The sequence below is a fragment of the Juglans microcarpa x Juglans regia genome, chromosome 1D, assembly GCF_004785595.1.
Source record: "Juglans microcarpa x Juglans regia isolate MS1-56 chromosome 1D, Jm3101_v1.0, whole genome shotgun sequence".
In the NCBI taxonomy this organism is placed as follows: domain Eukaryota; kingdom Viridiplantae; phylum Streptophyta; class Magnoliopsida; order Fagales; family Juglandaceae; genus Juglans; species Juglans microcarpa x Juglans regia.
Window position 1 is genome coordinate 25,188,430 of NC_054594.1, and position 26,756 is coordinate 25,215,185.

Genomic DNA, 26,756 nt, shown 5'->3' on the forward strand with positions numbered 1-26,756 from the left:
CCCAAACTGCTATTGCCTTGAAAACAGCCCCCAAAGGGAGACCGAGATATCTCATTGGCAAGGAAGAAAACCAGCATACCAGAACCTTTTCCAAACTTTTAATATTTCGCACAGGACCCACCAGAACCTTCTCTGATTTTCCAAGATTCACCTTAAGGCCAGACACAGCCTCAAAACAAAGCAAGAGCACTCTCAATTATTACACAACCGAGATCCACATCACAAAAAAGTAAATGTGTCATTTGCAAACAAAAGGTGAGAAACATCAATTAATCCATTATTTGACCTACCCACCGAAAAATCTGCCAAGAAACCACCACTATCCGCAATCCCCAACATTCGACTGAGAGCATCCATAACAATGACAAAAAGGAAGGAAGACAACAAGTCCCCATGTCAAGCTTGCATAAAATACCCAGCTCTCCCGATTTAATTATACTCTCCAAGCATTCATTGGCCACTAACACTGAATCTAGAATTTGTTTCCCTTTGAAGAAAGCATTCTAAGATTTTGAAATAATCATCTCGATAACCGTACTCAAGCGGTTGGCAAGAACTTTGGAAATGATTTTGTAAACCCCATTAACAAGACTAATGAGACAAAAATCCTTCACATTAGAAGCCCCCGCCCTCTTTCAAATAAGTGCAATAAAGGTTGCTTTAAGATTCTTTTCAAACTTAACCAAAGCAATACAATTCATGAAAAGCCTTCATGATGTCCTCCCGTACAATATCCCAACAAGATCGAAAGAGTGTCATATTAAAGTCATCTGGGTCAAGAGCTTTAACCTTAGCCATGCATGTTACTACTTGTAGAACTTCGTTCTCCTCAAAAGCTCGTTCAAGCCAAGAAGCATTCAATGAGTCAATGGTGTCAAATGCTAAACCATCAAGATTTGGTCTCTAAGCAAATTGCTCCGTAAGGAGTTTCTTATAGAAGAGACATGTTATCCTTTATCTCAAAATGATCCGAAAGGATAACACCATCAACCTCAATCAACTCAATGGCATTGTTTCTCTTATGGGAAAACTTTGTGCATTCATCCCCTTCCTTCGACCAAAGAGGCCTTGATTTTTGCCTCCACAAAATCTCCTCCATCACAATCACCCTCTCAAGCTCTGAAGCAATAATAATTTTCCTCGAGGTCTCCTCATTTGAAAGAGCTTTACCCTCCACCCTATTCTCCAAGCCCTGCAACTCTTCAAGAAGAGACTCCTACAAGCTGTCCGCATTCCCCAAGACTTGCTCATTCCAAGTGTTCAAATCCTTGTTCACGGCCTTTAATTTGCCTACCAATATAAAACTCGAGGTACCCTGCATCTGGTAGGATGACCACCATTGTTTCAACATGTCTACGAAGCCACTGGCCTTAAGCCACATGTTTTCAAACTCGAAATATCTTCAACTCCCATGACTACCTCCACAACCCAATAAAATGGGATAATGATATGAGCAAATCCAAGAAATTCTCTTCCGATACACCTATGGAAAGTAAGCCTCCCAAGATGGTCATGCTAGGAATCTATCCAATCAGGATCAAACCCAATTGTTGGACCATGAATATGCACCCTCCGCAAGAGGTAAATCTAAGAGATCTAACTCAAAGATAACTCTGAGAACTCCCCCATAGCTGAAGTGAGGTTAGATTCCCCTAATCTCTCACTCAGGAACCAAGTGATGTTGAAATCACCTCCTATACACCAAGGAACATCGCACCAACTATCCAAACCGGCTATCTCTTCCCACAAAAGTCTTCTACTACTATCTAAACTTGGACCATATATTCTTGCTAGAGCCCACTCAAATATGTCTTCCACATTTTTAAAATGACACGCCACTGAATACTCCCCAAACACTCCTCCATGTTCTCCACTACCCTCATATCTTGGTTGGTGCACTTGTTAACAGTTTAATCCTTCTAGATTTTTTTTATAAATAAGTTTAAGCCTTTTAGATTGAATATGGTTTTAGAGCAAATGTGATAGCCCAAAGGCTAAGCTAGGAAGCACAAATAGTTCAAACTACTAGTCACAACCGTATCTAAGAAGCGCACTAGCCACATATGCATTATACCCAAAAAAGTCTAGTTAAGATTATATTTGGAGCTCCCTACAATCACTTGTATAACCTAGTTCCATTAGTAAACATCCATGGGACTTGACACCCAAGTGATGGCTTCACAATTCACTCACCCCAATGGACGATTTAATCACAATCTGAGAAATCAAAGTCTTTCCCACTCAAATCCTTAATGTCCTTGCAGCATCCTATGGAAGCATAAGCCACATCTGCACTATACCTGGTCAACATCTTAAGGGAACTTGGCACCCACGATATGCCTTCATCCAACCAAAATTTTCATTTACTTCTAAAAAACAAAATCCTTTCTAATGCTATTGTCCAAAGAAAGTTCCTCTCATAGGTGTCTTATTATTCCATGTGCACTTCAACGAGAAAAAAAGCCATCATGGGGACCAATAGAACAATAGAAAGATTTTGATTTCAAATATCAACCTTTTGGAAGGAACTAACAAATTCTACCCCTCCCCCGCTGTTCAATCAGAAAGAATACAATAGTTTAAAGGAAGAGGTAACCATTACTCTCCTGATCATGAACATGCCTGATAAATGTGATATAGCACTAACACTTATCTCGCAACACCGCCATAAGTTCTACCATTGAGGCCTCCCTAAAACATGCAGTATTTATATAACACCAAAAAAACATCCTTCAGAGTTTGTTCTCCACACCACAAATCGTGCCAAAACAGATTAAGCTCATCCCCCCACCTTCGTATCTGACAAATCTACAGAAATCTGCACCACTTCTTCTTACTATTTTTGAGACCCCCACTTATCAAAAAAAATAAAAAATTATTTTCGAGACCCCCCACTCCATATGACCCATGCACTACCCCCGAACACCACCCTCTCCACATGCTCTCATATTTAGCTTCCACCACCATTCTCCACAAGGTGTTCCTTCCTGTTCGATAATGTCATAGCAATTTACCCAAGACTTTCCTCTCCGTAAGTGATATAATTGAAATACATTTTTCACCTAGTTCTCAGCAAGCAAACTAAGCTTTTGTCACTAATGATTTCTAACAACAGTAATAATGGATATCAAACCTCCCATCGCAAAAGTTTCAAACATTGTAAATTGAATAGAAGCTGTGGACTTTCAACTGCTTTGCATTAACTACAAGGAAAACTTAAGCACCATTCATAAGATTTTTTTTCTTTTTTTTTTTTTATAAGTAAAAATATTGTATATATCAAAAGGAGTAACCAAGTACACTGAATATATACAAGAAAACACTTTGCCCAAAATGACACAACAAGCCCCTAATGACCCAAAAAGCCCATAAAAAAACCAACCCAAAGTACATAAGACCCGACCCCAATCCCTTGTTTCCCATAAAACTAAAACTCTACCCTAACACCAATCCCAACACCTTGATTCCTGTCTTCACAATGCCCTCTATTTAGACTTCCCTCTAGTTGAACTACCACCCTTAACGTCGTAGTTGATTGCCGAAAAAAGACGTTGTAACTCCCTGCTTTTCTTGAAGCTTAATTTGGTTTCAAGTGTGTGGTTTGCCTCGATCGCAGTAATTAGTTCGTTATATTGGTCTTCACATCCTCCATGTAAAATTTTCACGAACTGCTGAATCTTGTTAACTTTAGGAAAAATCTAATCCGCTATTGGAGGAAGAGAAACCAGGGGAGCCACAATATCCCCATCAAACTGCACTCCCGACTCTAGACATTCCTCTACACAAGGCACCAATACCAAACCCATTGGTTCTACGGTAACTCCATTGGTTCTTTCCAATGGTATCGGGGTCCCCATTTGAGATTTTAGAGTGACAGCAAGTCCCTTCACCTCTGGGGTGATAGCGGATCCTACATCTCCTTCAGACCTCGGCAGAGCACCCTTTTCCTTCAACTCTGACGAGGGAGCCATAGTTTCTTCAGGGACCAAGGGTGTAATACCGACTATCGATCTATCATGTGTTACACGAGGCGAATGACATTCCAATACTGATGTCTCTACGCCAATACCCGATGTAGACCCCGCTTCAAATAACCCAGATTTCCTTTTGACCCAACATACTCTCCTGGATTTGGTTATAGGGACAGGGCCGAATCTAATCTTCCGTTTTCCTTTTTCTAAGTTTAAAGGATTCGGGCCTATCATGTTTCTTACCACCCTGTTGCCTCCAGCTGAAAGTTGATCTATTTTCCTAGACAAGAAAGTTATCGCTACCTTCAACTCGACAAGTTGAGTTTCCATCTCCTTTAGAGAATTGTGCATCTCGACAAGCTGGTCCTAAGGCATGATTGGCTGACCCCCCACACTCTAAACTCCCAAAGCATGTCCCGTCTTTAGAGCTGCCACATAGGATTGCCTCGCCACCGAGGATGTACTTGGGTCTTTATGCACCTCCAAGTTCTCCCTCCCTGCCACACCACCTGTAGCACCTTGTCCTTCTAAGCCGTCACTCCCTCTCTTGCCGAAGGAAAAATGACGCAGCACCTCCCCCATCCTTCTCCAGCCACTGCCCCTCTTCGAGAATGAAAATAAAATTCCTCCTCCCCCCACCACCATATAACGTCCGCAAGCATTCGAGCAGCGATGCGCTGTGAAACTGGGTCGACCTTCCCTGACAGTGGAGAAAAAATCTTGTTTCTTATCCTTAGTGCACGCTTCTATGGCCTTGGCCAGCCACTGTACTGTTGTCGAACCCAGAACCAACTTAGATATCACCCTTCGACTCCTTTCAGTAATGGCCAACATGCTCCCCTTCTTCACCAGTGTAAAGGATTTAGATTCTATGACCAACTCCATAGAAGAACCCACACTAACCCACTCCCCTTCTTCAACAACCATTCATCATCTCAGAGATAGATCAGAAAACCGTTGGGAGCTGCAAGCACTACACAATTGTCTGGACTCCAGGTCGTGCTCACTGCAAGTACTAGAGAGTTGTCTTTCCAGCTGCAAATCGTGCACACGGGAGACGCCGAAGTACTCATCGGAGCCTTTAGAGTCAACGGCACGACCAACGGAGCCTTCGGGAGGATCATTGAAGTACTCTGAGAGACAATACAGCGATATCTAGGATGTCGGAGGTTGGACCGACGCCAGACGACTCTCAGCGAAATCGCCAAGGTTCGTCGGCTTTATCTGTGATGACGGTGCGGTGTGTCTCGCCGGCAAGGGTGGGTGGCGGCAGATCTGGTTCCTTAGGGTTTTCACGCTTTGTAGTGTTTTCTCTCTCCTCTGGACCGACGCCGGCCGGCCCTCAGGGAAGTTGCCGAGGCCCGTCAACTTTGTCTATCAATATTCTTATTGATAGAAGATCTACAGTGTAAATGAAGAACTTCCATCAAAAGATACAAGCGATTACTACAATTAATACAATGTTTATGTTGACGGTGTATACAAAGTAACAACCCAAAAAATAATTATTGTAATGTCAAAACCAAAAATAATCATTTTGAGGTTCTAAGTATAACAACATCATTTGAGGCCCTTAAATTTTCCAAGTATATTATGACAATAAAAAGCAACACAGAAAAATAAAAGACTAAGAAGAAATCAAGTAAAATTTAGAAATAGGAATGGCTGAATAGCACCTTTATTAAATTGCTTGATATACTTACATAGGGAAATAGATATTCACGAGGATAAACCTTTAAGGAGAGAGAATTCTCAAAATGAAAGGTGACGGGTGGAAATCCATCATCAACACTGCAATCGAAAGCAAAACACAAAAATCAGAAGTAAAATCATTTAAACATGTTATTTTCAATATGTCAAGAAGATATAGCATCAACAATCATACATGAACGATATCGAGCAAAACAGAATTGGCAAGCCTAAGAGACAAATAGAGAAACCCCGAGGGGTTGGCCCAAGTGGCAAAGGCCTTGGTCTTAGGATATCACTCTCTTCAAGGTCCAAAGTTCAACACCTCATGGGTGCAACCAATCATTTGGGGCCACACCCCCTAGTGAAAGCCAGCTATTTAATTAGTTCCATGTAGGGAAACTTTCGAGGGTCCGGTGCACTGGACCAGGGTTTACTTTGTAAGAGTGGGTCCGAAGGGCCCTGCCTTGGAGAGGTTCCCCGACATCAAAAAAAAAAAAAAAAAAAAAGATACAAATAGAGAAAAGGTCGCTACCCCAATATGGAAAGCTTCACCAGATGGCATTTTTTCCATACATACGTGTGGAATTTTATAAAACGTTGAGTGGCACATGTGGAGTGGAGTAAATGGGTTTGGTGTAAATATTTGCCTAATAAAGTTTTTGTATCTATATGGAAATGTTTCTTGCAGGGTGTTCCATTTGATACCAATATCCACAAATGCCAAATTTAATTAGCATCAAGATGTGATTGATGCGAAAGTGTCACTATCGAGTGTATGGATGATGTTTTGAGTAATGGAGAGTTTTCTAATCAGATTTGGAGGAAGTTTGCCATAATGTTGGGTATACATGACATCACCTACCAAAGGTGGAAGGAAAGAGTGATGCTACAGTTTAGAAAAGCGAGGACTGGTTCTCAATGGGGGATAGTGGTCGGCCTTCTTCCATCAATTATCAGTCAGTGCCTTTGGTTGAGGAGATGTAAGGCTTGAATGCAAGATCACATAGAGAGTGCAAATTAAGGCTCAAATGGCTATGAAGATATAATTATGAGAGGGAAGCATTATGGAAGGTGGTGATTGGTACTAAGTATGGGAGTATAGGTGGGGTTGGTGTTCTAATGAAGTTAGGGGGCATATGGAGTGGGGTTATATAAACATATCCAAAAAGGTTGGGGGTCCTTCTCTAGCCACACTAGGCTGAGTATGGGGGAAGGTAATAGAATTAGTTTTTGGTATGATGTTTGGGTTGGAGATATGGCTCTTAAGGATGTTTATCCCTCTATTTTCAGAATTGCACGGGAACATGATGCTTTGGTGGCTGATTTGAGGGAAATTACTAATGGCTCACAATAGCGCAATGTCGGCTTCATTAGGAAGGCACGTGATTGGGAGGTTGGTGTCTTCGCTAGTAAAGCGCTCTTAAGGCTGCTTTTTTTGTTTGGACTGCATCCTTAGGAAAGATCCTGACCATTGACAACCTAAGGAAACATGGGTTTATCCTTATTGATTGGTGTTGTATGTGCAAAAATAGTGGCGAAACAATGGATCATTTACTTCTACATTGTGAGTTTGCAAGGGCCTCATGGAATTACTTTTTCAGCAAAATGGGATTAGCGTGGTTATGCTGGGAGGGCGGTTGATCTACTAGCTAGTTGGAGAGGGATCAAGGGGATACCCCAAATTGCAGTTGTGTGGAAGATGACTCCCATTTGTCTACTTTGGTGCATTTGGAGGGAAAGGAATGACTGAAATTTTGAGGATTGAGAGCACTCTTTAGAAGACTTTTAAGAGTTTTTTTTGGAAGACTTTATTTATGTGGGCCATTGTTATAGACTTTAATGGTCTCAACTTTCAGGACTTCCTTGTATCCATTTCTAGTTCCTAACTATGTGTAATCTAATGTATACTTCCTGTGTATACTTGGACTATGCCTACTCAAATATCAATAAAATATCGTCTTACTTGTCAAAAAAAAGTTCCTTTCAAAATTAAGTCTATGTTAGGGGAACTATAAGCAAAGTGAGTCGGATAAGGAAGCTGAATTCCAGAGATGATGAAATACTGAATCAGCTGGGGTTGCTTATCATCTATACAAAGATTCAAAAGGTAGTGAGGGTGAAATATGGTTAAAGCCTAACTCAGGAATAGTTAAGTTGAATGTGGATGGCAGTATCCTTGGTAACCCTGGTCCAAGCGGAGGGGGTGGAATAATAAGGGATGAAAGAGGTCAAGTATTAACTGCTTTCTCCTCTCACTATAGAGAGGGATATGGAGACTAAGGTGCATGCTCTACTTGACGGTCTTAACATGTGCAGGAAGATGAATTTGGAAAAGACTGAGGTGGACACGGATTTACGGTCTTACCTTGTATCCGTTGTGATTCCTATCTTCCACACTGCCGCCACTTGGGGACAGCCTTGACTCTCCTTCCAACAAGCAAGTCAGTCCGCCACCCTCAAGGGCATTACCCAAGCCACACCAACTCTTCTAAAGATCTCATCCCACAACACTCTTGTCACCTCACAATGCAATAATAAGTGATCCATTGATTCTCCATACTTTTTGCACAAATAACACCAATCCTCCACAATGAGCTCCCTCTTCCTCAAATTATCTGTGGTCAAAATATCCTTAAAAGAAGCAGTCCATACGAAAAAAGCTACTTTGGAAGGCATGCGAGACCTCCAAATACTCTTCCACGGGAAGGTAACATTTCCTTGTGATACCAATGTTTTGTAATAGACCTCACTGTAAACTTCTTGCTACCGTTGGGCCTCCATTGCATCCTATCCCCCTGTGCCGTTACAACTCCCTTGGAGTATATCAAATTGAAAATTTCGGAAACAGTATGCATTTCCCAATAATGAATATCCCTATGAAACAGGACATTTCACTGGTGAGAACCACGAGAAAATGCAACCAGATCCGCCACTGAAGCATCCCTGTTAACTACAATGCGAATCGCGATAGAGAGCTGGAAAAGCCCTATCAAGAGCGCGTTCACCACACCAAACGTCATGCCAAAACCTGATTCTGGAACCCTCACCGGCCACAAAACGAATGAGTTTCAAAACTCTATCAACCCAACCCCCCCCCCCCCCCCCCCAAAAAAAAAAAAAAAAAAACAAGCACTTCCGTGTCTAAGATCAATAACTTCCTTCCAAAGCGAATCCCCTCCACCAATAGGGCTTTATTGAACGTCCTCAAATTTCACACCTCCAAGCCTCCATACGAGATTGGAGAGCAAGCTTTATTCTAATTAACAAGATGGAATTTTGTTTCCTCCCCCACTCCAACCCACAAAAAAAGCCTGAAATAACTTCTCAATCCTAGTGAAAGAATCAAACACAAGTTACATCCCAACTTCAAATGATGACAACGATTTTTTTTTCTATTCTTTTGATTTGTTTCCTTTTTTATTTTACTAATAATTTTAGGATTTCTATAATTTTGGGTGTTAGACTTTTCATATATTTTAGCCAGTAAACTAAAATTTATAGTTTCTTTTTTTGAGTCTATTAGCGGTTCTTGGATTTGTTTTATTTCCTTTGTATTTTTTAAAACCATAGGATAGGATTAGTAGCTACATAAAAGGCATCCAGTGAGCCATATTTCACCATCAACATCATGGAGTTCAATAATATTTTGAGATAAGAGAGATTTTTCTCATATTTTTCCTTTTCTTTTCCTTTTTTTTTTTTTTTTGGGACAAGGAAAGATCACAATTTAGTTTTTTAAAAAAAGAGCACTTGAAGCGCAGCCCAAGTACACAGATTTATATAGAGGAAAACATCTAGCTAAGAAAAGGAAGGAGAATAAAATTTAGAAAATCTACAAAAGATGAGAAGCAGTTGTTGTTATAGGCTATTGTCCAAGCATACAAAGATTTGAGCATTGAGGTATTTAACTCAAGCACGGTTCTCTCACAATCTTCAAAATGGAGTATATTTCTTTCCTTCCATATACTTCACATGTAGCATAAAGAAGTCATCCTTCATGCCCCCATCATTCACTTTACTACCTGGTCACATCCCCAAGCAGCCAACAACTCCACCACTCATTAGGGAGGTCGAGACCCTTGAAGATATAACCACATCACAATATCCAACAAATGGTCGATAGTTTCCTCACACATCTTGCACATACTATACCACTCTATAACCATTAGCTGCTCTTTCCTCAAATATACCAGGGTCAAGATCTTTCCTAGTGCAGCTGTCCAAAAAAGGGTCAATCTTGGGAGAGACTTATTGCACCATACACTTTTCCATGGAAATGGAGTTCTGGTTGTAGGGTGTAAGATTTGATAAGAAGTTGGGACTTCAAACTTCATTTTTCGGGAATGGATCCACCCCATTTTATGTCCTCACAATCCCCTTGCTTGGTCTCCACACCATACATCATGCCATAATCCAATCCTTGACCTGTCTCCCACCACATAACTGATGGACATAAAAAATCTCCCAACCTCAACGAATGTTTTTCCACACCCCAACACCATACAGTCCATTTACTGCATTAGAAGCCATTCAATTCACATGCTACTATTAAACCTGTGTTGTGTATAGGAATGTGGTGAATAAGATCCCAAATTGCTTGAGAATGAGAAGTTTGAGCCATTTATAATGATTCCAATGGGTTCCAATTGTAACCTTGACTAGTTCATTTGAAAATTGGAGTAAAGGCCCAAATATAGCTTGGGCCTTCTTTGGATCACTACAAATGGTATTAGAGCCAATCTCAACCAAAAGTGTGGGATTTGAGCCATGTTGCCTATGATAGAACAGCCCCATGAGGACATATGGGATGTAAGGGGGGTGATTGTAATACAACAGATTTTGTATAAGAAAGTGATGAATGGAGATCTCACATTACTTTGAAGGGAGAAGTTCAAGCGCTCTATAATGATGAAGGGTCCCTGGAAGGATATATGGTGGACTAAGGAGAGAGAAAACCCTAAGGCACCCAAACCCACCGCCACCCTTCACCCACCCTAGACCAGCGAGTGACACCTCACCAAGACAAGGCCGACGGGCCCCAACGACTTCGCTGAGGGCCATCCGGCGAAGGTCCTCCCTCTGGTGACCTGGACTTTCGCAAGCTTCTCTCTCTGTCTTTCTCAGAGGTGACATCGACCGTCGAACCTATGCCTCCGCCACCGCCACCGCCACCACCACAGACAAGACCGACGGGCTCCGGTAACTCCACTGTCATGAAGGATTCTTCAGGGAGCTAAGGATGAGTAATGGAGTTCTCATCATTCAACATCATATTAACGCAAGGGGCAGCTTTCTGCAACTCTCAGAATTCCAGATTGGAAGGAGGAAAGGTTTGTTGGTGATTCCAGAAGGCGCAAATGGCATTGGATGGAAAGGTTTTCTGCAGTCCATTCGAAGCATTACTGGGTCCAAAGCTGCTATTTTGAAGCATGCAAACAGAGGGGAGTTTGTTGATGGAAAGACAGTGGGAAGGCCTTCCTTGGTCAAAGGTGCCTCGTACGCTTCGGTGTTGAGATCACTGGCGAGTAGTCCAGCCAAGAATAGCTCCACGGCAGAAGAAAAGGATAAGGCACTTGTAGGAGACAGGTTGCCAGGTGACATTGGGAGAAGTGGAAGGGGTTTTGTGGGCTATTAAAGCTCAATTGACGAGAGTTATAGAGTATGTGAGTGATTTCATGATTAAAGTGGATAAGGGGCTGAACCTAGTCGTGGGTTTGGGTGGTGGGTTGAAAACTGACGAGGGGGGGCGGGGGGTAGATCTTACAGGTTTCAAGGCCTCAAGTGTGCTAGCAAAGGGCATTTCGATGCTGTCACAGATAGGGTCATCGGACGCCGGCATCACTATTCATGCCGGTGTCACTCAGGACATCAGTAGCTTGTCGTCTAACTGCCCTCAGTCACCAGTTGCTAATGGGGTTGGTACTTTTTTCCAGGGTTCACTTTCAGTTGAAGATGGGAGTCGTTCCAGGGTCTTGAGTACTTCAGAAGAAACTGACGAGCCTCTTTTAGAAGATGAAATGGGATAACAGAAGGTAGTGCTTCCCCTGCCTGCTCTATGCCTCCTGAGGGAGTAGTAGGATCTAACGAAGCGGCACAGAAGGGATCATCAGAGGGTGGAGCACACACAATCAATGTCCTCGTCAATGGAGGGGAGGAACATTTAATGGTGACAACAACAATGGACATCAACCATATAGCTGTTAAGGAGGTTCGGGATTTGAATGCAAGATATAGCAGGGGGAAGTTATGGTTTTGCCGTTGGTGCCTTGTGAGGAGGAATGTCTAGGGTCGGGAGTGCAGTTGGGTATTGTGTCTGGGGATAATGTTGTTCTCTTGGTTTCTCTTCCTCCGATAAACAATATAGCGAGTTCACCATCGGATTGGGTTCTGCATAAGGTTAACTAGATTCAGCATATCGTGGGGCTCTCACATGGAGGATGTTAAAACCAATATAAAACACTACTCACTGTGATTGAGGCGAGCCACTCGCTTGAAACCAAATCAAGTTTTAAGAAAAGCAGAGAGTTTTTTTTTATAAGAAAAGCAGGGAGTTAAAGCGTCTTTCTTGGGCAATCAACTACGACGCCAAAGGTGGTAGCTAAAGTCGAGGGAAGACTAAAGGAAGGGCATTATGAAGACGTTCTCGTAGAGGGAGTTTCGGGTAGAGTATTGGTCTTACAGGAAACAAAGGGTTGGGGTTGGGGTTGGGGAGGTGTTTTTTATTCCAATTCGGGCTTGGTGTATTTTGGGTAGTTTTTCACAGGCTTTTTAGGTCATTAGGAGCTCTCTAGTATGGGCTAGGTGTTTTCTTGCATACGTTCAGTGTACTTGGTTACTCTTATTGATATATATAATATTTTTACTTATAAAAAAAAAATGATGAAAGGTCCAATTATAACCTTGACTAGTCCTTTCGAAATATGGACCTAGATATCACTTGGACCTACCTTGGATCGTTACAACTACAAACTTAGGCTATGTTTCGTTTCAACCTTTCTCAAAAAACATTTCACAGTAAAATTTCAACTTCAATCCAAACATCTTCAAATCTCAAAATAATTCACCGTACCAACTTTTCAACCAATCATTTGCCTAGAGTTCAATGAAAAGTCAAAAGCACAAAACTAAAACAACTTTTACAAAAACCAGAACAAAAATACCCAAACAAATTACATTTAAACAGCTTTTCAACTCATCCCATCCGCTTTCACAAATCCCAATACAAAATATATTTCAAAAAGGTTTTGATTCAAATTTTTCTATCATCTACCTACACAATACTCAATAAAAAATTTCCAAATTTTCAAACAAAATCTCAAAATTTTATTAACCAAACATGGCCTTAATTTCCACCACTAATTGCCACATTGCCTCCGTTTTGGTTGCATGGCACCGCAGCCATTTTCCCAATAGTGCTTGATTAAAAACAAAAAAATTTTACCCTAACTCACCTAATGATTCTACATCACAAATCATTGATCAAATGACTAAGTGATTTATGTACCACGTCTTCCCCATCCAACAAGAAGTCCATCTGCAACTTCTCAATGTGCTTGGCCACACCTCCCAAAATGGGAAAAATGTAAAAGAAAATTAAGAAGGCAAATTCAAAAGAGTGCTTTGAATTAACATTATCCAAATCCTTTCAAACAAATAGAGTCACTTAAAACGAGCTTATATGTCGTTTCCAACAACCAATTGCCTTTCCATTTTCTCAGTGACACCATCACATATTGATTTTGCCCTATGTGACGCTTCCAAGGGGAGACCTAAATACTCTATTGGCAAAGACAGCACTTAACATCCAAGAATACACGCCAAGGCCCCAAAATCCTCCACATTGCCCACCAGGACTATCTATGATTTTGCCAAGTTAACTATAAAACCTGAAACAATCTGTAACATACGGGTCTAAATTTAGGGTTTAAAACTAGTATTTTACTTATTCATTTATTGGTATTTTAATTTCTTTATATTTATTTATTTATTTTAGATTTTTTTTGTGATAACAGATAGATCGATTTAGTGATCCCTTTCCTTTTAAAAACTTCGAATATTCTATCCACTTAGTCCCCATGCTAGTTTCGGTTTCCAGAGTTTGAGCAACTCCAAGTCAAACCTTTCAAACTCTCTCAGAAACGGCATCCACGTGAGAATAGGTTCCTAAAGTTTAGGCAATTTCAAAATTCAACCAATCTCTCCACGTCGCTTCCTCCCATCGCCTATAAAAAGACCCTCAAGCCTCTGTGATTTACACAGTGTTATATCAAGAGAAACAACATTCCCGCTTAAATCTTACCTCTGCCCAACCATCGTCGTCCACCCCGGGACGTCGGAGCCCTACCCACGGCGCCAGAAAACACCGGCCAACTCAACCCCGTCGAACCCACCCCCTCAGGGACCCCCAGTCTCGTCGCCGGTCGCTTCTAGCCACCTAGAGCCGCCGACGCACTCTGCTCTCCCTCGTGAGCATCGCGCAGCCCTCTCTCTCCCGTAACGCGCTACAAGTTGGAAATCAGGAAGCAGCGCTAAGAGGTAAATAGTATGATCATATTAATAAATGCGTATTGTGAATATTATTATTATGTATAAAAAAAAAAAAAATGTGATGTGCTTATGATTGCTAACTACGCTACACTAAGAGGCAAGTCAAGGTTAGTTTACTTTTCAATCTTGATGAAATATGAGATTATACTTGAGTGAATGAATTTATTGTTGATTGATTTAATGTTACTAAATTCACATGAAAGACATGAAATGTTGAAGTAGTAGTTCAAAGTCAAGTATGCCATGTAATAGTCAGATTATGCAAGCCATGTCCATGAAATGCTTAGATTATATATATGCCATGTTTGTGTAATACTTAAACCATGTATGCCATGTTCAAGTAATACCTGGATCATGTATGCCTTGGATCGTCTTAAAACCTTCATAGCATGTTATGTAATATCACGTTATACTATGCCATGCTAAATCATACAAGAGTATGCCATGCTAAATCTTACGAGAATATGCCATGTACAAAGATATGCCATGCTAAATCATACAAGAATATGTCATGTACAAGAATATGCCATGTCATGTCATGTTACGCTATACCATGTACAAGATTATGCCATGTTAGAGATGTTCATGAAGCAAATCCCATGCATTAAGAAAGATAAGAAATGTAACGGTACCACGGACTCAAGCGTGGTTAACCACAAGTTTAGTGAAACACGGACTCAAGCGTGTTTCACTTCATGATATGCAAGTTTAGTGAAACACGGACTCAAGCGTGTTTCACTCCATGTTATGCAAGTTAAGTGAAACACGGACTCAAGCGTGTTTCACTCCATGTTATGCAAGTTAAGTGAAACACGGACTCAAGCGTGTTTCACTCCATGTTAATACAAGATAACTAGGACGTTATGCATTCACAATGACATGTTTTGATTATATATGCTTCCGCTTATGTTAATAATGAAAATGTGTGCCATGTAAATCTGTGATGATATATGTATGTAAAGTCTTCCAGAAGATCATGTTACGTATTTGATTGAAATCCATGAAGTTGTATGCACGTTCGTAAGGGTATCCTAGAGATGAATTGTATGTTAGGCAAGGACTATATTTTACGATACGACGTACTACTTACTGAGTATTCAACTCATTATTTTTGTGTGTTTCTTGTTTCTTCCATGTTTGATTCTCGCAGATGATGTCTATGATGATGAAGAGCGGAATGGCCAGGAGTAGATCTAGTACCAAGACTTAGAAATGAATAAGTGATTTTATCACCAGAATTAGATTTCTTTTATGTCATGCATAGGATTAGTTATGTTTCGTTATATTTCGTTCAGTTTCCAAAACAATCATGTTCAGTTCAGTTTTAATGTTTTGATGAATTTCAATAAATGAGGTAATTCAGGATATGAATCTCTCTACCGGGCATTATGTTTTAAATGTTGGTAATATCTCTATCCTACGGGAATGGGGTGTTACACAATCTCAAAGCATAAAAATAACCATCTCAAGTGACAAAAATGTTCTTGGATATCCTCACAATATATCGTGTTCATCTGAAAAGAGGAGATGAGACACTACTAGTTCATTAATGCCCCTTTACCGCACAGAAAAATCCTTGTTAGAGCCCCTTTTCTACAGTATCACATAACTTTCTATGCAAAGCCACCAATTATTACTACAAAAAACAAGGGGGAGAAAGGGTATCCTTGCTGCAACCAGTGAGAGCTCTTGAAAAAACTGTATGGCATACTATTTATCAAGATTTCAACTGTATGGCATACTATTTATCAAGACAGAGAATCTCACTATAGAGATATAGTGTGCAATCCATTTCACCACTTTTTCCCAAAACCACATCTCAGTATATACAAAAAAAAAAAAAAAATCCCAATTGACATGATCATACCTACTCTAGATCCAATTTGCATAGCACCCTTGGGATCCCTGAATGAATTCTGTTGTCTAAACATCCATTGCCAACTAGAACTATTTCTAAAATCTGCCTCCCTTTTATGAATTCATTGTTGGCCCTAGAGATTGCCTTCTCCAACTCCTCTTCCATCATGTTTGCTAGGACTTTAGAGATGGTTTTGTAGACACCTCCACCAAATTAATAGGATGAAAGTCCTTAATCTGCACAACCCTTGTTTTTCGTATAGGTGGGATCATACCAGCACTAATGCACCGGATCCGATCAAAACTCCGCAGTTAAGTGTGCTTGGGCGAGAGTAGTACTAGGATGGGTGACCTCCTGGAAGTCCTCGTGTTGCACCCCTCATTTTTACCTATAAAAAAAAAAAAAAAGGTGTTGTTAACGATTCTTTCAAATTCACCCAGAATATGGATTCATCGTGATTTTTAACTTGGATTAAAACGCTGTTGAGTTGCGATTCAAGTTATTTTCGTTTTCTCTTGAGGGCTTTTGTGTTCTTGAGAATTTTCTCTTGGTTTCTGTCCAGGAGTTGTAGAAGATGGAGATGGGTTCCTTACTTCCAGAGAATCCGTCATCTAAGGTGAGTCAAGTAAGCGGTGATGAGGATTTCAATGCTCATTATGAATTCATGAAAAACACCCCGAATATGGAATTCGTGGTAAAAGGAAACCCATGCAAAATTAGAGGATCCATCGAAGTGATAGGAAAACCAACACTTCTTAACCCTGCCCACAATACTGTCTACTTTAATCCACATGTTTTCAAATTTGAAACACCATTTGTGCTTTCGGCACCCTATCACAATCAAGCAGAAAGGGAAAATTTGATAATAATCTAGGAAGTCTCCTTTGAGATCAACAATTGAGCCTCCCATTCATAGGAATAAGTAACCAATTGATTCTTAACCTTTCGGCATGTCTCGATTGTAAGACCATGTAGACCTTCCATCCACCAAAGATATGTCCCTAAAACCTTGATCAAAAATAAATTTAGAAACACCATCAGATGTGAGGATAGAATGGTAGTGCCTGATCTATTACGAATATCACAATCACCCCCTATGCACCACGGCAAAAAGTCCACCAGATCGTCAAACTGGCCAACTCCTCCCAGAGCCTGCTCTGTACACTATCCAAATTTGGCTCATACGTGCCCTTAAAACCCCATCACAATTATTTTCAACATTTATGAATGAACATGATACTGTGAATTAATTCCCCTACATATGCTCACTCTTTTCTACCACCCTTCCATCCCACATCAGCAAAATACCTCCAAAAGCCCTCAATGCTCCTTGGTTACACCAATCCACATGTTGGCATCACCACAAACTCTTTACAACAGCCCTTGTCACAAGTTTCAATATAGTTTCTTGAAAGCCCAAAATATCACCCTTCCACTGCTTCAGAAAATTCGAAACCTTTGTTCTTTTATCTCACTCATTCACTCATCACATATACTACAATAGGATTGTAGCCTGAGCCCTTTCCCTTAGGAATCTACATGTTGATGCCTTCAATCCTAGTATTATAAGAAGAATCAACAAGTTTGGAGAAGGCTTTTTACAGTGTCTGAATTAATAGGTATCTCATCAACCATAAGCACCTCCTTACATCAGTGGGTAGGGGTGTACAAAAACCATTAAAACCGGCCGGGACCGACGTGTACCGACCACTGGAGAATGCAACCGGTCGGCCGACGGTAGAAATAGGCTGCAACCAACGTCAGCCGGTTCAGTTCCAGTTTGAACCTGGTTCAAACTGACGAACCAGCCGATTATATATATATATATATATATTATATTATACGTGTTTAAAACGACGCCGTTTCACTTAAGTGAAACGGCGTCGTTTTAAACTCAGGGTTTTGAAAAAAAATATATGAAACGACGCCGTTTGGTTTAATACACCAAACAACGCGGTTTTGGGTTAGGGCTTCAACCCTAACCCCCGACCCCCCCCCCTTCCCCCCTCATTTTCACACCATTTCCCTTTCATTTCTCTCTCCAAGCTCTCTGTCTCTCTCAGCTCTCTCACCTCCCTCTCATATCTCTCTCTCTCCGATGCAATCTCCCTCTCAGGCTCTCAACTCTCTCATCTCCCTCTCAGCTTTGATAGGATAACACACAGCACATACACAGAAGGCCGATGAAGGGCTACCTCCCTCTCCGATTCATTTTTGAGTTTTTCTATTTTTTGTTGTGATATGTGATTTTTTGTTGTGAGATTTCCTGATATTTGTTGTGAGATCTCATATTTGTGAAATTGTTTTAATGGGAGTGAAACCGACAGGGTCACCGATAAACCGAGGGTAACCGGCCGAAACTACACTGGCCAGTTTTACCCCCGTTTATCGGCCGGTTTCAGTCGGTATCACCCCCTGAAAAACATGTCGGCGCAGTTTCAATTTTGGACCGAAACCTCACCGATATGGTCGGTTTTCACCCCTATCAGTGGGTATCAGATTCCCACTTCCCTACATCAGTTGGTATGGTATCAAAGCCACAATTCTCCACACCAATGCTTAGGTTTGTCCGAAAGCATAAACTACCTTTTAGCACTATCTTGTGCCACATTGTGGATCATTGACTCGCATACCTCAATGCATGATTGCTAAGGCTTCTCTATATAACCTAGATACTTCTTTATCCCAAAACTTCAGTTACCCTGGCATTTAGTAGTTCTCAATCAACTATTGATCGTGGTACTATGTCCTCTTTCTTCTACATCTTGGAGAGCTTTACATCACAATGCATAGTATTCATTTAATTATGTTGTTTAGTAGGTCAGCTGAAGCCCCAACTTGCTCCATAATCTCTTACCTCTTCTTCAAACAAGCCAACTAATGAAGTCCATTGTACAATGAATGGAATTTTAGTTATAATCTTACCAAGATGCCATAATCTACGTGCCATGTACTTTGATAGTAATATCCTGGTTTGTGAAAGGACTGAGCACATTGGGGAAGACTTGCTACATCCAAATATAATTATGAAGATGCAAATTGTTTCATATGTCAAGTGTGGCAGTCATTTGGGAGATCTATCAAAGAAGGCCATTTATAAGGGTCACTTATAGCTCATAGATTGTAATCAGGTGCTTTTACTCTTGTATACTACATGTGTACTTGGGCTATGCCTAATTATGTGGATTAATAAATTTTCTTACTCATAAAAAAAATAAGGGTCACGTTTTAATCTTTGTGTGTGTGTATACATGTGTCTTGCAGCTTGCACCGGAGAACCCGAGAGTATTACAACCAAAGGTAGTCTAGTCATACACCTTGGGAAGCAAAATCACTCTTAAATTTTAGATGACATGTTCTTTCTGTATTTCCTTTCTCACAGGCCATCAACACCACATCTGCATATTAGCATCTATTAACAAAAAAGTTCCATATAACAGTGATATATTAAGCAACATACCTTTCGGAGTACTGAAAGCACGTATACTCATCATGAACAGTATGAACTTTTAAATCTGCCTGTTGGGAGATTATCTATTAAAGATAATAAAATATGTAAGCACAAAACTTGAAATAAGGAAGCCAACAAGATTGAACTCTAATATATGAGGTGCCTTGCTAACGGCTCACATATATCACATACCTTACTTACTAATGGTTCATAAACCATTTCTGGGAGATAGGCCAAGGTTGTACCACTGTCTATTATTGTCCCTCTTCTGTCTCCTACCTCAAACACCTCTTTTGACACGTTTAGAAAAACGTGACCAACTTGAACAGCTGTCATATTAACATTGTAATGTGGCCTATAAATTAACAAGAAGAAATAGTTTACTCAACAAAACTCAAATGATTGAGAAGAAAAGGTCCAAGTGCAGAAGGCAATATGAATATCATACTCACAAACATGTAGATGATACAAATTATCAACAGATCAACAACATATTTAAGGAATTCTATTCAATTACTATATTTTAATGCATGACAATAAACATATTTAATATAAATAGCCTTCTATTTCAGTATGTGTGGTGCTCCTGTCTTCTTACTTCACAAATTTATGGCTTCTTGGTTCCCCTGTAATTGAGAAATCTAATTCAGCAATTTTTTTTTTTTTTTATAGGTAAGAAAATTTCTGCAAAATACTTTTAACCTCTATCTCTCATTCATAGAGAACTCGAGAATACCAAACTGAACCACACACTACATCTACTTCAGATAATTGCTCACAGCAGATGCACCTCTTAAAGAGCATAAACAATTAAGCAAACCATTAAAAGCAAAAAATATATCCTGCTCACTGACTTCAAGCTTGAGCATTTTTCCAATTTTTAGGGGTCAGCTTCACTTGATCATGCATTAAGTGTGGTGTCCTACTTAATTGACCTCTGTTAAGCCTTCAGCTTGTCTTAGGCTATGAGTAGCCCTACTTGAAACAAATGAATGCGAGCTAAAATGAAAAAAGAGTAGTAATCCGGATGCGGTGTCCATTAAGTGTGGTGCCCATTAAGGACGCCAATTGAAGATATCCCACAGCCATCTCATATATTCCATCTAAAATAAAAATTAGTCTACCATATAATACCACAAAAAAGCACGCACAAAGAACATCTGAGATTACATATTTAAGATAAAGGAGAAAACAAGACCAACATAACACCTATAAAAGACATCACATACTGGTTTGGTACCAATGGAGTCATGTTAACTTTTGGTTGCACAACACGCCCAATAGCAAAGATACCGCCCCCATTGGTTCCATCTAAACAGTGAGCAAACATCTTTTTCACTTTCCCAGATGAAGCTAGCTGTGAAATTATTGATGCATTTGATTTTCCGAAACCAAGTATCCCATCCAGTGCCTCTTCACTAGATGAACCTAGATCACCAGATTGTCTAGCACCACACCTATGCAAAAACATCAAAATCATGACATAAATAGTAAATACCCCCAAAAAAGAAAAAGTGAGAGAAAAAGAATATTTTGTTGATGATACCATAACATGTGAAATAATGATAACTTAACAGCAATAAGACTCGGGCCGACTGAAATTATGAATGGGAATTTAAAAATTAAAATTATGAATGGGAATGACATTAAGACATTGCAAAAATTTTATATGACGAAAAGATAAACTAGAACAAAATAGAAAGCATCAAGGGGAACTACATGATAGTCAAGAAACCAATATGAGAAAATAAAGAAAAAAGTCTTAAAGTGTATTCATTCTCTACCTCCCCACAAGCAATCACATTTCCAATTTTCATACTCCAAACCAAAAGCCTCATAAACATCCATTCCAGCCATCAAAAAATATTACAATTAACAAACTCCTTTATAATTAGGAAGCCACCAGTAGTTTTTCATCAGAGGGCTGTTCCCGTAACACCCACTCTCGACTAGGATTATATATCCAAAAAGGTCCAGTCTCGGCTATTCCACATGCTGCCTAGCAGTCTGCAGTGGATTCTCTGTTTTATAGTAGATGCCGAACCTGCTGACCCATTGAACACATCGCGCCTCGTCCATGACATCAAATTATAGCTCCCAAATTCGTCCTCTACTGCCCAATCCAATTCGCTTCCCTAAGTATAAGAAAAGTAAGAAACCCCACCCCAACACTCTTTGCTGCCAAAAAAATGCCACCCTTACTGTACTCTTGTAGGGTGTGTCAAAATAGTGAATATAAATTGGTTTGGGCCCCATTTAAGAGAGGATCGTTTGACGTAATTCTTTTAGGACATGCTATGTACTCATGACAGGAATCCTTTCCCTTGGAAGCTCATTGTAAAAATAAGGCTCCCCCTAGAGTGGCTATTTCACTTGGACTGCAGTAGTAAGAAAGATACTTACCTTTGATAACGTTGAGAAAGTGAAGCATGATCGTGTTTAACCTTTGCTGCATATGTAAGAAAAGTGGTGAGACGGTGGATCATCTCCTTTTACATAGTGAGGTCTCTAGCATCCTATGAAGCATGATTACCTCCTTATACATAGTGAGGTCTCTCAGATGGTGGAATTTCTAACATGTTGGAAAGAGCGATTTGAAACCATCACTATGCACCTTTTTGGAAGATGACCCCATCATCCATGCTATGGTGTCTATGGAGACAAAGAAACAAGTGCAGCTCTGATGATTGCAAAAAATCAGCGTCGAAGCTCAAGGCTTTCATTGTAATCAGTCTTTTCCATTGGACAATGGCCCAAAATGGTGTTGCTCTCTCTGTCTACTTTTAAAGAATTTTTAGATCTTTTTCCATTTGTTTAGTAGGTGCATCTCTTGTATACTTCCTATATACTGGGATGACACCCTTTTCATCATTAATAAAAATAACCCAAAAACCATATTAAATTTTCAATCAACTGCCTTCCAAGAAAAAAAAAAAAGGTCAAAACTATTTCTCATGAGTCTATCTAGAATTACAATTTCTGTTGAGTTTTATATCTTTTATTTGGTCTCAACAATCAACAAGAGCCCAATTCCAATAGACAGAGTGACAGGGGCTGAGCATGAGCCAGAGGGGTACGCATGAACCAGAGGGGATGGTGGCAGATCTCCTCAAGCAAGCTTGGAACTCTTTGGGTTTGATTTTAGGAGATCGGCCGGAGACCAGTATCTGCCCTAGTTCGCAATTGAACTGGTCAAACGATCCAATCCATCGCTTTTAAAAACCATGCTCATGAGCTCAAACTATATTTCCCTTCAATGACATCACTAAAAAAACTTCCTAACAAGACATTACTGCCAAGTCCAAAAGGGAATTTGAGACATTCCAAGGAATCTACCCTGAATCAAATTTGACCCTCCTACATCTTTTTTTGCATATAAGTAAAACTGCCGCACTTTATTTAAAAGTGCTAGGGGGCAATGACCCTACATCTCTTGGCAACAACGGCATTGCGCCACCTTTATGCATTGTAGTATATTCAACAAACGTCAAACAAGATTGCTGGACTCCAACTGTCATGCCAATATACGCATTTATGCTCCAGATCTCAAGGATACCAAACTTCTACTTCCAAAAAAATTAATCAAAAGTTGGCACTCCAAGTCCAACTGATAAATTTACATATCTAAAAAATCCCAATTGCAAAATTCATCCACTACAATTTGGCCAACAATACATGAATCTTGTGCATAGATATAAAATAAAAGAAATTTATTTCCAAATTCACTCATTGGGCTACTTCCATTTGTACGATAACCAGGAAGCTAACTAATTTTTTTTTTAACAAGTAAGCCAGGAAGTTGAGTATCAAAATGGAAATGCAGAATCTGAAAGCAGCAACTTACATTTCCACCACTGTGGTATTCAACGAGAATCTCAAAAAATCCACCAAAGCCCTACAAAGAGTTTCTTTACAAGAAAGCAAATTCATACAAACAATACAAACCTGTTTGAACTGCCAACAAGGAATCGCCATTAAGAACATTCGGATTCTAGCCTTGTAGGTCTGAGGTAAGAGGGTGCGGAAAAAGCTAGAGAACATCACACTACCAAGTCCCATATCTATAACCTATACTAAACATCACACTCAATCTCACATGAAGAAGAACCTATAAAACCTAAATCTAAAAGTATCGTGTTTATATCACTGATGCTGTTATGAATATGTGAACACACATGCAGAAATCTTGTTAAAGTATACCATGGATCAGATTATATTATGAGTGCACAAAGAAATCATGAACATGCCGCCAGAAAAATATACCTATAAACAACTTCACTAACAAAACAAGTATGGATGTTGTTTTTCCTTTTTTTTTTTCTTAATAGGTGGAACAAGTATGGATGTAAACTCACCCGAACATAACACTTCCATTGGAAGAAGTAGTTTGGAGGTCTCCAGACACCAGGTCATAGTGTAAGACATCCTTTACAAAGTATCCAGCAGTGGAACTGCCATCTCCATATATCTGAAGATATGGACAGGACATATTAGCCATGCAGCCAGATAAAGGACCCCCGTTTATCTCCAAGCAAAATTCTTTATTACAAGGAACCAATTTCCCTGTCTCCGAGTCGTCTATATTGTATAGCGTCAGCTCAATCTGTCGAAAGGTAGACAATGAATCAGAGAGAAGGAATCAAATCCAAATTTATTTGCGATCTCCAAAACACTAGGCAGGTTGGCCCCAAAAAAAGGGACAATAACGACAACAAAAGAGGAAGAAGCAAAGAATCAAGGTAGAGAAGGGAGACAGCATACACCAAGGGAGCTTCTACTGGGGCACTCAGTGCACTGAATGCAGTTGACCCACATAATATCACTTCCAGTATCTACCTGCACATAGTATTCTTTTGGAGGTGTCCCAATCCCTATTTTAGCATAGTAAAGCCTACAGCATCCCCAAAAGTTGAAACAAAAGAATTAAGATTTTATAACGATGGTAATTCCAAAATAACAATCACATACACAAGGATATGGAAATAATAGCATGTAAATTTGAGAAGTCCCACTGGTAAAATCGCTTGGAACAGAGTGAAACTTTTCAAGAACGACAACATTAAGTATTTACCCCGCGTGTACGCGTGCGTGCAAAGAAATCAAAAGAAAAACTTAATTCAGAAATTGAAAAGAAAATAACAAATAGAAAAGAGTAGAAGGAGGACCCGACGGCAGCGGGACGACCGGAGCCGCCCAGGGGAAGATCGACGCCGGTAAGAATCCGAAGCTGGCGGCGGCTATCGTGAGCTTTGAGCTGAGTGAGGGAGCGCTCGAGGCCGGCGTATCGGTACTTGACGCTGAGGACGCCGTTGGGGGCAAAGACTCCGGCAATAGCAATAGGAGGGGTGACCAGAAGGGAGAAAAGCAAGAGGCAAAAGCTGCAGGAACTCAGGATTACAGCCATGAGGGTCACCCTCGAAGATTGAATTCAGTCCACGGGGGAGACTTGTTGCCTATTGGAAGAAAGAAGCCAAAGCTGGCTACGGGGTTTATTAGTTGGACTTTCCTATAGGAGTAGAAGAGGGAGGTCCATCCGAGACTTAACCCAACCAAACCCAAACCCAAACCCAAACCCAAACCCAAACCCATCCACGTCTCATGTCTGGATGCTGTTTGTGTTCCTTTTGTTTTGGCGAACTGTGTAAATTCTAGTCTGACATATATATTTTTGACACAAACGTTTGTGCTATCTGTCGATGCCGAGTCATGCGACGCCAAGCTTGTTTCCATCGCTAATACCATTGAATGAGGAGTTCCTACAATGACTGAATCGGAATACAATTTGGATTTTACTACTCATCATTCTTACCTTACACTTTTTTTTTTATTTTTTTTAAATTAATTAAATTATTTTACTCATCCTTCATATATCACATATTTAATAAAAAAAAATATATAATATATATTATATGGAGATGACGAATAAAATTTTTCGTACAACTTTTTACAACTCAACCGAGTTGGTGTGCACGTGGTTTGAACGGTACTCTTTTAACAAAGGGAAGAATTTTTCCAACCGAGTGAACGTGATCCCAACGGTGCTTGGTTAACTAAGCCCAAATTAATCCAAATCGACTTGCGACGTAGTTCCGTCGGTGCTTCTTCATCAAAGATCAGATTGCCCCAAACATTGTGAATTTATATTGATATTGGGTGACGAAAAATGTTGTTGGCAACTGCGACGGGGAACCGTTGCCCCCGTGGAAAATGAAACGGCGCGTTTTGATATTTATCAAAACGGCGCGTTTCATTTTTTCCTTCAGCCCTGGATTGCCTCCCGTGTCCCGAACCCTTTCTCCCTTCAATCATCTTCAACCCTCGAACTCATTCAGCAGTCCAGCTCTCTCTCCCTCCCTTCGTCTTCCCCAAGCAACGAATGTCTGAGGACCCACACGAAGCCGACGAATCTCTGCCTTTCCCTCGTCTTCCCCAGATCTTCTGAGCCACGAAGCCGTCTTCTTCCCCACCTCTGGAAACAGGTTGGCCATGTTCTTCAGATTTTGCATTGGTTTCAATTAATTTATCCGGGATCATGGATAGTCAAATAGTGTTGGGAAGAAAGCATGTTTGGTCAGTCAAGCACTCGATCTGCATTATTTTTCTGGGAAAAATTATTTTGAGGTAATTTAACTGATCTTTACATTACAAAGCTCACAGACGAAGGAGTGGTGGTAAGAGAGTATGATGAAGAAAGTTATCATTTTCCTTTTTTGGTTTCCAAAACACGAGAAAGGAAAGTTAAGATCGGAGTATCTAAATTTTGTAGTTGGATTTCATGGGCTATGCTACTTCAGGCATATATAATTCTTGGTTCTCTGTTTTCTTATTAGAACAGGTTGCAGAGTATGGAGGGGGAGAGAATATTGTGGGCGTAATAAGAGGGAGTGTAAAATCTGTGACGAGAGGGAACTCAGTTCACGTAAAGCTAGCTTATATTCTTATCATATTCTTTGATGTTAATATCATTGTTATCCTTGTCATAGTCTTTAATTTGACAAAAACATTAAAAGGATATTTGGCCTTTCTTAACCCACGACTTTGGATGTGACTGAGATCACGAATGAGGCATGAGGTGCAGTCATTTGGTGAATTGTTTTTGGCAAGATTGCTTTGCTATAACGCCAATAAAAAAAATTACAGGGCAACATGCAGGAGGAGCTCCCAGAAGTTCTTCTCGGAACATGTCGAATTAATCATCTGGATGCGTCGAAATAAGTGGTGGTAGAACCATAATTTT

The 26,756-nt window shown here is 40.2% G+C and overlaps 1 protein-coding gene and 1 non-coding gene across 3 annotated transcripts in view; one reads left to right on the plus strand and one right to left on the minus strand.

Moving 5' to 3' along the window:
- The window catches only part of LOC121254274 (aspartic proteinase 36-like), a 30,861-nt gene extending 5,806 nt beyond the window's left edge, over window positions 1-25,055 (minus strand). Inside the window, exons 1-7 of one of the 2 annotated variants that reach the window (XM_041154258.1) lie at window positions 24,685-25,055; window positions 24,281-24,410; window positions 23,875-24,122; window positions 20,749-20,976; window positions 19,712-19,874; window positions 19,529-19,602; window positions 5,675-5,762 (exon numbers count right to left, since the gene is read on the minus strand). In XM_041154258.1, the coding sequence (XP_041010192.1) occupies window positions 5,675-5,762; window positions 19,529-19,602; window positions 19,712-19,874; window positions 20,749-20,976; window positions 23,875-24,122; window positions 24,281-24,410; window positions 24,685-24,923 (1,170 nt within the window). In that variant the 5' untranslated portion in view covers window positions 24,924-25,055. The remainder of the gene's footprint in view (window positions 1-5,674; window positions 5,763-19,528; window positions 19,603-19,711; window positions 19,875-20,748; window positions 20,977-23,874; window positions 24,123-24,280; window positions 24,411-24,684) is intronic. The other variant, XM_041154248.1, reaches the window with a different exon arrangement.
- Window positions 16,329-16,446, plus strand: LOC121243652. Its single transcript, XR_005936212.1, has one exon. It is a non-coding gene; the product is annotated as a 5S ribosomal RNA (ribosomal RNA).
- Window positions 25,056-26,756: the final 1,701 nt, after the last annotated feature.